Source organism: Arachis hypogaea, chromosome 2 (genome assembly GCF_003086295.3).
Source record: "Arachis hypogaea cultivar Tifrunner chromosome 2, arahy.Tifrunner.gnm2.J5K5, whole genome shotgun sequence".
In the NCBI taxonomy this organism is placed as follows: Eukaryota; Viridiplantae; Streptophyta; class Magnoliopsida; order Fabales; family Fabaceae; genus Arachis; species Arachis hypogaea.
The window spans coordinates 79,049,865-79,063,040 of NC_092037.1; the positions used below are offsets into that span (position 1 = coordinate 79,049,865).

Consider the following 13,176-nt stretch of genomic DNA (forward strand, 5'->3'; position numbering starts at 1 on the left):
ACTTTGGTATTTTTCAACTAAATGACTTTATCTATTAATACCTACAATTAAACTTAATGTCATTTCCAAAATAGTTTGTGAAAACAAGTTTTTGAATAAATAATAGATCTTAAACTATCTAAACAAAATTAACTTTATTTATTACTTTTCTTCAAAGCCTTTGGTTACAGAAGAAAAGCGCGTTTTGGATTCAGAACTTTGGCATGCATGTGCTGGTCCTGTTGTTTCTTTACCAGTTCTTGGAAGCTGAGTTGTGTCCTTTCCACAAGGTCACAGTGTACTTTCCACAAGGTGCATCATAGGCTCCTTGCTCTGTTCTATTTTCTTATGGCTGAAGTTGATGAGAAATTTTGGTTCTACAATTTTTTCTTCTTTAATGAGAAATTACTGCTTAATTAATTCTGGTCCTGTAAAATTACTACAATGTTTTATTGTTATGATATATTTATCTGCCTCTAATTTAATCACTAAATGATGGCAATTTTAGGGCTTAGAATTTAATTATTGTTGGTGGAATCTCAATTTGGAAAGTTAACAGTGGATTCATTGTTATTGTAGGTGTTGGAGTTGGCTGGGAATTCTTTCAGTTCAATTGAGTTGGCGCTAAGTTTTTCGCCATGCTTCCAATTACGTTCACTTCTTTTTTTCTGCTTCTCTCTTTTTGCAAATTTTGTACGTTTGCTTTCATAGCTACAATATTTGCAAATTCATCTCAAGAGCCATTTACAGGCATTTCCCTTTATTCTTCTTGCTTTCACTCATTCTAAATATCATGGACTTCTTTTCTTTTACCAACATATTTTCTGTGTTTTTCTGGTCATTGCAGAAATATAGACTTGTGAAAAGCCAACCACAACTTGAAATCTGTTCTAGCAACAACAAACATGAAGGTAACTTGGTTATGGTTTCTCAGTTATTATAACTTGTTCTGATGAATGATCATTTTTCTCCGTTGGTGTAGATTGCAGATAAATGAACAACAGTAAAGGTCCTTGTAGCAGTAGGGAAGAAAGTATTGGAACATATAATGAGATGACTGAGTAATAATTATAATAGTTAGAAAATTGATCAAACTAGTTGAATGCTTTTGTGATTGGTATAAAAAATTTTATTGATCAAATGTTTTGTTCAACAGAAGCATGAAAATTGCTGAGGCTCTCCAAATACAAATGGAAGTGCAGAAGAAACTTTATGAGCAAATTGAGGTAGATAGCTAAATTAAAATTGAAGCATAACAAGGATATGTTAAAGATCAATATGGATAATAATTTTTTAGGTGCAGAGACATTTGCAGCTTAAGATTGAAGCACAAGGGAAGTACTTGCAACCAGTACTACACAAGGCACAAGAAACACTTGTAGGAATGATCAACAATGGCAGCCCGGGATCTCCTCCGATTTCAGAACTAACAGAAACAAGAGGAGGGTTCAGTTGGAGCTGTGGGCAGAGGAAACAGAATAGAGGAACCATGTGCTCACTTGAAATTTAAAGTTCTTTGACATCTTCTAAAAGCTCAATGGATCAAAGGCCTAATAGTACTAACACTACTAATACTGCTTCACTTGAATTGTTGCCACTCTTCAAAGAATCTAAGGAACAAGAAGATGAATCTATTATTAGGAGAAAGAGGAGTTCAAGCCGCTGTGTTGATCAGCCATCAAAGATGAGCAGATCTGAACTATTATATAAAGCTGTGTTCTTCCAAGGATGCCAGCTTCTCGTCATCATGGAAAAGGTTATCTAGGTTTTAGTATTTGGTCTTCTTGTTTGAGCAATATAGCGAAATTAGCTGAAGTATTTAACCAGTAATACTATAGGTCTAACTTTCTAGGGTTTGCTTGCAACTTTCAAGCACCACACTCAGCTTCCCTCTCTGCTAAAGGACAATGTTTAACTTTTTAACAAGGAAAGATGTGAGAAAGATTCTCAAGCGTAAAGACAGTGATGCTGGTGAAAAAGGTACTCCCTCCCTCCTTAAGAAATTTGGGAGTTGAGTTTCAAGTGGTTCACATTTCTTCTCTTTTTTAGCTGGGATTGCTTTTCAAGTTGTTTTTTTCTTGCATATTTTGTCATTTGGGGTTAAATGGTGTCTTGTGGTCTTTGATTAGTGATTGATGAAGTTTGCATTGCACAACAGAGCTTCTGGATGTTCCTGCTCATTGATTCTTGGTTGTTTAGGCATGCCATTGTACTTCTGAGCCGGTTTTGTTCAAATAATTGATTTGGTGGATTGTAATTTCGTTTCTGTGCAGATAGTTTGAGATTTAATGCATGCTTTGGTTTTTGAGACTTAATGCATGCTTTGGTTTTTGAGACTTAATGCATGCTTTTCACTACTAGAAAACTAGTTATTACAGATGGATATTTCTGACGGATTTTATCCCACGGAAATACAGACAGAATTTCAGAGGGATTTTTTGTCGGAAAATAAAAAAATAAATTAACATAAATTACAGACGGAAAATAGAATCCGTTAGTAATTTTATCGGAAAAATTAATTTTTTTCGTGAGAAATGGTTACAGACGGATTTTTCGTCTGTAATTAAATGGACAAAGACGCTGCCTTTTATTAAATTATTACAGACGGAAAATCTGTCTGTAATTTAAAATTTTTCGTCGGAAAGATTGACTTAAACCTAAACTCTACTTCTATCCCCTCGAGCTCCACAGTCCACACACTCCAAACGAGTTTCACACTCCATTCACACTTCACATCTTTCTCCTCAGCGCCGCATTCTTCCATCAACGCTGTTCCATAACCACAGTCATCTACCGCATTCTTCCATCATCAACACCTTTGGGACTTCCATCACTTCGTCGTCATCAATAATCACTCTCGGTAAACCTAACTCTACTTTTATGAGTATAAATTTTAATCCTTCTTCAGTGACTTTTTCTTCTCTTCAAACCCAACATCGATAGTGAGTATTTGAATTTTCTACCATATTTTCTTCCGGTTAGTTTAATTACTGCTTGATTTCTTTTTCGATTTGGATTAAGCTAGGGTTTGCTTTTGATTTTGTGATTTATTTAGTTGTTGTGATAAATTTTTTATTTAATCAAAGCATTTCGAATGATGCATGTAAGCTGTTTGATGAAAAGCCACAGAAACGGGATATTGATTTGGAATGACACATTTGGCAATGGTGTTTTGGTACTACGTATACCCTTCCTTGCTCACATCATTTTTTAATTATTCTTTTTTAGTTTTCTTTACTCTGTACTACTACTCAGCCTTACCTTTTTCATCTTATAAGGTATAAGGTGTGGAAACTATGTTCTGATGCAGAGTTTGTGAGATGAGAGCTAATAATCTTATGAATTAAAAATAAAGATGCAACATCTCTACTTCTGCTAGTGCTTGTCAATGGTTTTGTTTCAAGTTGGTTCATATATAGAACTAATGACTTTGTCATTTTATCATTTATTTAATTAAATCCCTTCCCAGTTCCAATGTTTTTCTGCTTCAAGTGTATTCTACTAACTATACCACCTTATTAATTAATTACTCAAATTAGTGTTAGTAATCTTCTTTTAATAATGTTAACGTTACTGAACCATACGACTCTTGCTAGAAGTTTTTTATATAAAAAAACACTCTAAAGGTTAGTGGCTTGCCCATGGTTTCTTGATCAATCCTCTTTTAGCAAAATTCTTAGTGTCTTATTTTTATATCTTTAGTGTAAGTACCGTTGGATCAGCTATAGAGCATATGAAGAGGATTCATGAGGCTGTAAATGAGAAAGAGTCCAAGCATATTTCTGCAGCAGTGTCACTAATCAGGTATCTAGTGAATTAATTGTGAGAAACTGAGTGTTTTTTTTTATATTTTTTTAGTTCCCCTTTCATGTGAAAAATTACCTGATAACTATTTTAAATTTTAGCTCCACAAATTGAAGCTAGGAAGCTCAGATCTATTATATTTTGACTTTTTTTTGCATTTTCTTAGTCCACTAATACTACTTCAGGAGTGAATTCATCTTGATTAACTTCCTATTTTCCTTCTTTTATGTTACTGTATGTAAATTGATTCACTTCCTATTTGCTTGTACTATTCACATTTCCCTACAAAATGCAATCCACCTGAACATTTTCTCTTATGGAACTTCCAGCAAGGACTTGATAGGATAGAAAAAAGAAGCAGGTGGGACAAAAAAGATAGGCAGCTAGCCCTTGATAATTTGGAGCAGTTCCAGAGTGTAGCTAAGACTAGCCGTCACGGAATTTGGCATTTGACTGAGCATCTAAGAATATCCATTGCAATAATACTCTTTATAATTTCTCTTGTAGGTTGTTAATGGAAAACTTTCTCAAACTTGCTATCTTATGGCTCTTGATTCATGCTATAAACAACTCAGTCACAAGTAAGTGTCTAACTAATTTTATTTCTAGTGGTCTCTTGATTTTCTATGCGCAGTATTTGCAATTTCTGTTATCAAAATATTAGTAACCAGCAATCACCTAACTCTATTTATCTTCAGATATGTTATCCTCTTAGCTTTTCGCTTCTTCCCATGACCCAATTGTCCTCTCATATGTCCATGTTGTTCCCCTCTCCAATGCACCATTTTCCATTCCTCTTAAGGAAGTCTCTTCCTTGGATAATACTTTTCCAAATCCAAGTTTCTTTTTTTTTTGCTTTTTCGCATTCCAAAAGTCTGTGTAACCTTTTCTACTCTCTGCCATTTATTCAATACAGAATTGCTTTCATGTTAATTGATGTTGGAACCTGGAAGTGCTCATTCAGTTGTGTAGGTGATGATGATATTTGGATTGCTTTCTCAAAATATATAGTTTAAACGATGGTCATAATGTCATTTATTTAATTGAATTCACTATTACTCTACATAATTTCAGGTTGCATAATGGAAAGTGAGGTATCACACTATGATGGGACAACTTGATTTAATTTAGTTCCTTTTGTTCCTATAATAATTCATAGGTAATTGAGGATTTCATTTATTCTAATAGAAAACTTAAGAAGGAACAGAATAATAGAAGATCAAGAGGTAATGAATTTTTTTCTTTTGCTATATTTAATTTCTGAGTTGGGGCTTTGCTATATTTAAGTTCGTTTGACGATTACAAATCACTTTCATCACCATGTTCCTGATTCAGCACTAATATCTTCTCTTTTCCTTCTGTTTTGCTTTTTAATTTTATAGGGTGATTACATCAAAGATTTGTACCTGTAACTATATCTGTATCAATTTCTAATTTCACACTTTGTTCTTGGATTCATTTTTTTCTTTCCCCAATTCCACAATATTTTTTTTAATCTATTCCAAGTCGAACTTTGCTCCATGATTTTTCCATTTTTTGTTTCTCTGTAGATTGGTAACTTTGGATCTATAATATGCTTACTGCAGTTAAAACATGATTTGATTCCACTGATCCAACACCACACCAAAATTGTTGTAATGTTGCTGTCTCTTACACATTCACAGGGAGGAGATCCTTCTAAACAACGCAATTTCACTTTCGAGGTCAACGATCCCAATTCTTCCTCCCTATTTCATTTTCCTATTAATCTGTAGCTTTTTGAATTTAGTATGCTTCTTCTACTTTAGCTACATGTTTTCCAGCAATCCTCACATGCTATTGCTAATAATTTCATTTACTTATACTGCACAAAATCCTAGAATTAGAAAACATTGAAATATGAAAACAAACTCTTGACTTTGTTTTCATTAACTTGAACGAGGAATTGCATGAATATAAACATGACCGGCACTCATTTAATTGATTATTGATTTTTTTTTATAATATAGTTTCTGTATTATTGAAGCTATGTTAACTTCTTTTACATTTATTTTTTTTCTATATTACTTTTGCTATCAGACATTGAGACGTTTGGCTCAAAACAGAGAGGCCACAAGAAAAAGCCATCTAAGGAAAAAGGTGTGTCCTATTATTATATGGTTGCACAAATTCAAAAATAGTTGTTAAGAGATAAGATTAAAGCATATTACAAGTAAAGCATATTACAAGTATAAATTATATTGTTTTGCAGGATGGCTTGGAAGGAAATCTCGATAAGAAACAAGAAATAAGCTTCACTAATTATAGAGACTGGAGAGAAATCTTGATAAGAAACAAGAAATAAGCTTCACTAATTATCTTTACATACATTTAGATAAAATTGATGGAGTAATAATTATATTTGTAAAGTAAAATTAATGATATGAGATTCATTTTAATTTTATGAAATGTAGTATCTTAACAGTATGCGGTAAACTTTGACTCCTTTAAGAACTTATCTTTATGTGAATATTCCCTTATTGATTGTTTAAGTAGTTGCAGAGGTTTCAGTGCAAAGAGTGAAGAAGGAGGAGGTTAATGCAAAGATATCAGCATGCAGAACAAGATTGCAAAGATTAACAATAGATTCAAGAGAGAAGATGCTGTCATCAAAGGTTGGGAGAGTGAGCAGGTTCAGAAGGCTACTTCTTGGATGAAGGAAGTTGAGGTAATTAACTTTTTTCCTTTTGCATTGTACTATTCTGCAAAGCTATTTTTTTCATTTCCTTGCAGGTACCTAATACTATTGAATTTGCGGATTGGATTGGTAGGACAAAACAAAAAGAGATCCGTGTCACAAGGTAAGTAGTAAATCTCTGTTATGGTCTTGAGGGCCATTTAGTAGTTGAAAATTCTATTCAACATGTAGGACCTTTATTTCTAACATTACCTTTTTTCTGGAAATGTGTGAGAGCATGCCAACAACAATATATAGATCTCAGATATGGGCGGCGGATGTGCTCAATAATCATATTAAATCAATATTTGATCTACCTTGGTTGAAATTTTTACCGTATGAATGAATTAGTAATTACAGTGTGCAAATCAATATTTGGATTTCCTCTTTAACTTGCGGTTTTATTTAATTTGTAACACTGTACATCTCCAATTCCATATATTTTCCTTTTATCCGGAGCATCACTTAATCCATGAAATATAGGTTTTGGTTTTGATTTTGTTATTAATATTATATAAGATATATCATGTACATCAAATATTTAGATTTAAATGGTTTAACCGTAGATATCGTTGATCACACTTAGGTGGTGTAAGGCTTGGTTGTTATTATTATTGTTGTTTATATAATATGAACGATGAGAATAGATTTAAGTAGCTTTTGTTATTTATTTGACAGCATAGATACAAACTTGAAATCCACGCTGAACATAAAATAGAAGTTTTAAATTCCCTTGACTATCTTGAATCTCTTGTGGTTTTTCCTATTATAATGATCAATTTTATCACCAGGACAACAAAAAGACCTGTCCCGTTGGAGCACTGCCTATTTTATTTTGGAGAACTTTACAAGTCAGAGATAAAAATTTGAGTCATAATTTGAATTCTAATATTACATACTTTTTTTTTACTATGCAGGAACTGAACTAGCAATGTGTTATGGGAATATCTATGAAATTGGTCACATTCTTGGTTGAAACTTTGAATCTTCCATCAGCTAAATCTGCTACAATGTTTACCAATTTTATGGGAACTCTCAATCTTCTTTGGCCTCTTTGGTGGTTTCTTAGCTGATGCTGGCATTCAAAATTTATATGATGCTATAAGAACAATACACTTAGTTTATGTTTTGAATTATAGTTGATGTATCAATACATTTTGTCGATGTATAGTTGTTATTTATTATTATAGTTGATGTATCAATACACTTTGTTTATTTTTTGAATTATATTGGCTTCCTTGTTTATAGTATTTTTCTTTTAGTTTGATAATACAATAAATTTATTTATTTTTTGAAATATTATAAATATTCAAATACAAATTAGATAAAAAATTTATTTATTAAATTTATATTTATTTTGTATGAAGAAAGGTATATTTTGCAATGAAAAATCTAAAAAAAATTACCTTACTGATGGGTTTACAGACGGATTTTCCGTCTGTATTCAAAGTTTGGAAAATCCGTCTGTAATTACCGACGAAAAATCTGTCGAAAATTACAGACAAAAAATCTCTCTGAAAATTCGTCTGTAATTACAGACAAAAAATCCGTCTGAAAATCTGTCTGTAATTACAGACGGAAAATTTGTCAGAAAATCCGTCTATAATTACAGACGGAAAATCCGTCGGAAAGTTTGTCGCCTTTGGGAAATAGATGGAGAATTTATAGAGGGAAAATCCGTCGGTAACTGGTAAAAATCCGTCAGTAACTTTCCGACGGAAAAAAATCCGTCGGTAAATAATTTCCGATGAGGCTTTTACAGAGGAACAAAATCTGTCGGTAATTTCGTCGGTAACCAAAAATCCGTCTATAATAAAGACCAAATCTGTCTGTAAATCTGTCTGTATTAATTCATTTTCTAGTTGTGTTTGTTTTAATTAATTCTGGGAGTGCTGGTTTTTGCATATTTTTTAAATTTCAAGTCTTATTAGAACACTTATTAAACATATTAAATATTTACTATGGTTTCAACTTTCAACTCTTTCATTCACACTCTTTCCTCTCACCAAGTTCCAACAGATTTTAGCCCATGGTTTGGTGATACTGTAGAATTATATTTCCTATACATAAATTATCAAATGATTTGATATCAATCTGTTTACATTTACTATATATACACTTGTCAAGTGAAGTATATATTATGAGAAATTAAATAGAGATTGACTTATAGCTAAGTAGCATCTGATATTAGAACTACTGTTGAAATAATCACTTAACATGCATGTGTTGTATGCACCTATACAGCTATACCTAAGATTTACATGATGGAGCTTGTTGATGTGTTTGAAAATTGAAGGCATTCCCACTAACGGTTAATTTACACTTGTCAATGTACAAAGCAATCTTATCCTTTGCACGTTGGCCACACGGTTTTGCCATTTGTAGCATTCATATGGACTAAGAGTGTTGATTGATGCCATTCGAAATTAAATGAAAAGGAAAGAAAAGTCTGATGAATTTGACATAATTTTTGTATCATTAAAGTGCTTGTATTTTAGATATTAGATATTACAAGACAACTTTAACTAGAGTTTAAGAAAGCTTGTTTGTTTTCATTGTCCATCCTAGTAGATTCAGCTCCCTCTAAAGAAACAGATCATGCTCAAGTATGCTTCACACTTCAAAGGGATAACATCAATGCATCAACAATAGGGTATAACTCTCTCACTAGTACTACATACTCATCTATATTGGGTACATGAATAACACTATACCTTTTTATTGTGTATTATTTACAGATTTAGCATATGGGACAAGTCAAGCATGGATATAAAATATGTAATTAAATTGATATTTTTTTGATAAATATTAATTACTATTTTGTTATGAAAATTATTGTTAGACAAGAATTTTATTATTTTATTGAGAATTATTGATAAACATGTATTTGAAATACTAATTAAACCTTTTAATATCTATTTTAATTATAATTTTATTATTAGTTATTTTGTCTCTTTTATAAATTTTTCTATTGTGCATAAATTTATTTATTAAATAAAATAATTACACATGTATGAACAAAAAAATTTATTGTAAATTTTATTTGTGTGTATTTTTATTACAAAAATAACTTTTATTTTTATCAAAAAGGCAACCCTTTTATTAGTTGCATATTTTGAATATTAGACAACACTTGTATGGTTGCATATCTAAAAGAAAAAACAACACTTGTATAGGTTGTATATCCAAAAGAAAAGGCAATGCTTTAAAAGGTTGCATATTCATAACTAATAGACAACACTTCAAAGTATTGTAAATTCAAATTTATAAGCAACATGTAAAAGGGTTGCATTTTATTGCAAATAGGCAACACTTTTTAGTAGTGGCCAAAATAGAAGAGAAAAGACAACACTGAAAAAGTGTTGTCTCAAACACACCTTTGAAGTGTTGTTGTTTTTCAACCAAAGACAACACTTGATAAGTGTTGCTTTCAAAAGCAACACTTTTAAAACAAAAATGTGTTGCCTTGATCTAAGGCAACAGCTACATATGCAACGCCGTCCAAAAACGTTGCCTTAGATCCAAAAGCGTTGCCGTAGATCAAAAACAACCTTTTATCAGCTTTTAGGCAACATTTTTTAAATGTTGCCTCAACCTAAAAATGTTGTAGTGATAGAAGGTTCTATAATAATAAATAGGTAACAATTACATTTTAGTATCCATTAATGTCCACTAAAATATTTAAATTCACATATTTTTTAGGTAAATTTTATCTAATTCTTTTAAAAATGATATATAATTTATTTTTTGTAATGTGTTAATTTCTAGTTATATGTTATCACAATTAACTATACATATCACTTAAGTTAGTTCAATTTAATTAGAGTTAATATTTTAACTATAATAAAATTATTTTGTAATTAAATTATTATTTATAATAGATAATTATCTAATTTTTTAAAATATTAAACCAATTTTTTTGAATCATTCTTTCAGGAAAAAAAAAAAGAAAAACACTTCAGCATTCTTGTTACTTAAATAACGTTATCACTCCTCATTATAATTGCTCACTACCCACCATAATAAGTTGAATGCTTTGGATATCATTTTATTTTATTTTATTTTATTTGTCTTTTTTTTAAATATTTTTACCAAATTATAAATTTGGTGAACTTTTAAATTTTTAAATGAATCTAACTATTCATGCTAAAATTTTAAGCTTACTAGATGAAATGATAAAAAGAATAATATATCATTGTTAAAAGAGATAATAGAAAACTAGATAAGAATGTGGACTTTATGAGTTCACCTACCAAGGTGCATTTAAGTTAATTATTAGATAGGATAAACGATCTTAGATACGATTTTGGAAGGCACAACGACAAAAAAATTGGAGATCATTATAGAAAAACTTAAGGTAGCTGATTTAAAAAAAGAAGTTTTTAATTTTTTTTTTTTTGTGTTAAGTTATATATTATTTTAAAAAGAATCGGATAAAATTTACTTATTTTTAGTGTATTTTATGAAATTATATATCCTATTTATGTACCAGTTTCCGGATAACATAGTAAATAACGTGAAATTGAAGGGTAGTTGCTAACCTTTGCCACGTGGAATCTTAGTGAGATTCAGCTTGAGAGTAAGTTGATATCCTTCTCGTCTAGATTCAGCAATTTCCACAACAGCAGGACAAAGTGCCTTTATCATTTCAATTGTATAGGAAGAAAGCTCATTTGTGGCAAGGACTCCAGGGCAAAGAGGTGCAGTTGATATTGACAAAAAAGCTACTCGTGGATCAGAGGCTTCAGACTGTAAGCATAGTACACAAATACTCAAATTTTTGGTTATTCTTTTTTTGTAAACGTTGATTTAGTCTTTAGAATCTGAAAAAGCTGAAGATCTAACTTTAAGAACAAAATAAACTTGTGAAACCTGAAAGTAAAAAGCACTTGCAGGGGGCTAAGTTTTCTTAGTCAAAAATCAACCAAATAAAAGAAAAAATTGATTAAATATTAACTGAATTTATTTTTTCTATACTTAAGGTGAATAGTGCTCATATCGTTCAAACAGAGTATGGTGAGAATTTTACCAGAATATGATACTCCGCTGACCCAAATTCATACAAGTGATGATCAATCTCCATGGGCTTCTCAGCACTGTCATTAGATAGAGAAATCTCTTAGATGCTATATCTCAAAAAGAGATCATTTTCTTTATTTTTTTTTTATGTGGGATGAAATATGAAATTTCTAGTTTAGCTAGATAATTGAATACTTTTATTAAATGAAATTTAGTATTTGAAAACATAGGATTGGTTATAAGTGTATGTTAGCTGAATTAGCTAAGAGTGAGATTCAAGTGTTCTAAAATAAAATAATACATTGTTATCCACTGGAATCATCTCTTGCTCCTTCCTCTTTCTTTCGTTTCTTTCTTATCTAAACACTAATCTTCCCCCCGGCGCGCCTAGAAATTAGATAATGAGTTTTTTTTCTAATCCTTTACAATCAGTTTTTCTTAAAACACGAAATTATATCTGAACAGTTTTTGCTGCTACTTATTTTACCCAAAGATTAGTGATTATCTTTAAAGAATTAGTTTTCGATATCAGTAGTTTCCACCCCAAATCACAGCTTTTGTTTTGAATAATGACACTTACTTCCATCATAACTGGTGGTAAATCAATGTTTGGTGTGATGATTGTTCCACCGTACGCATGATTTTTCCTCTCACTTTAACTTTGCCATCATTCGTATTTTCGTTTCTCTCCCTCCATATTTTGCCGATGTTTATTCCTTCACTTTTTGGTATGCACCATCCACTTATTAAAATGTGCGATTTTATTCTCATAGTAACCACTAACATTTACCACGTGCATCGTTTTACTATTTTCTAACGAAATAAGGGAGTGTTAGCTCATCACTCCATTTGTCAAATTACTGTCGGAAAAGGTCGAAGAACCACTGTAATATCCGAAATTCAATTTCGCGGACGATAATAATACCATTAGAACTTCAGAAACTAAATTGAAACATTTACTTTTACTTTCTTCTCACTACTTAAATTCAATTTCAATTTTACACCCATAATAAGCTGAATTTGAAAAATAATGTAATGATAAATAATTAAAGAACGAGAACGAGGAGCATTTTAAGCAAATGGAAATTGTTAGTTTCTCTATACCTAATTAATTAAAATCCATATATTAAATTCTTGTTACCTGTATAGTTTGAGCAGGATCTGATTCAAAGCAGGGGACGCTCTCTCTATGCATGTCATTTTCTGATGAGTGATAAGACTCTCTTCTTCTTCTTCTGTTGTGAGAATGTTAAAAGTGAAGAAACAATTGTAGAATGTGAGACTCTTTAATCGGTTGTATGAACTTTAAGTAAAATTTACGTTCAGTGCATATAATCATGTTTGGTAACCTTTGAAGCAAATCCACTTAGCCACACTCTTCCACTCACATTTCTTTTCTCCTTTCCTTTCTCTAATTTGTCATTTTCCCTTTCCCTTATGCTTCACTCTATCCTACGTTGATGATATGTATCTTTTGGTATACAAAGGTTATATATAATTTGAATTGGATAAAGCCACGTAAGAACCATATATTCAATCATTTAACGATGGATTTTATAAAATATTATTTAGATAAAAAAAATATTTAACAATATAAGATTTATTTTAATTATGTCAGTATCATTTAATCCTAACTTAATACAAAAATATTACTTTTGAAAGAAAATATATTCTAACTT

The 13,176-nt window shown here is 31.0% G+C and overlaps 1 protein-coding gene and 1 long non-coding RNA gene across 7 annotated transcripts in view; one reads left to right on the forward strand and one right to left on the reverse strand.

Moving 5' to 3' along the window:
* Positions 1 to 12,964, reverse strand: part of LOC112743168 (actin-related protein 2/3 complex subunit 2B) — a 39,823-nt gene extending 26,859 nt beyond the window's left edge. For 2 of the 6 annotated variants that reach the window (XM_072219110.1, XM_029291891.2), the window contains exons 1-4: positions 12,847 to 12,964; positions 12,639 to 12,732; positions 11,508 to 11,574; positions 11,020 to 11,227 (exon numbers count right to left, since the gene is read on the reverse strand). In XM_072219110.1, the coding sequence (XP_072075211.1) occupies positions 11,020 to 11,227; positions 11,508 to 11,574; positions 12,639 to 12,697 (334 nt within the window). In that variant the 5' untranslated portion in view covers positions 12,698 to 12,732; positions 12,847 to 12,964. The other 4 variants (XM_072219118.1, XM_025792382.3, XM_072219089.1 and 1 more) reach the window with 3 other exon arrangements.
* Positions 11,092 to 11,807, forward strand: LOC112743192 (uncharacterized). The gene is made up of 2 exons (XR_003171931.3): positions 11,092 to 11,229; positions 11,461 to 11,807. It is a non-coding gene; the product is annotated as an uncharacterized lncRNA (long non-coding RNA).
* Positions 12,965 to 13,176: the final 212 nt, after the last annotated feature.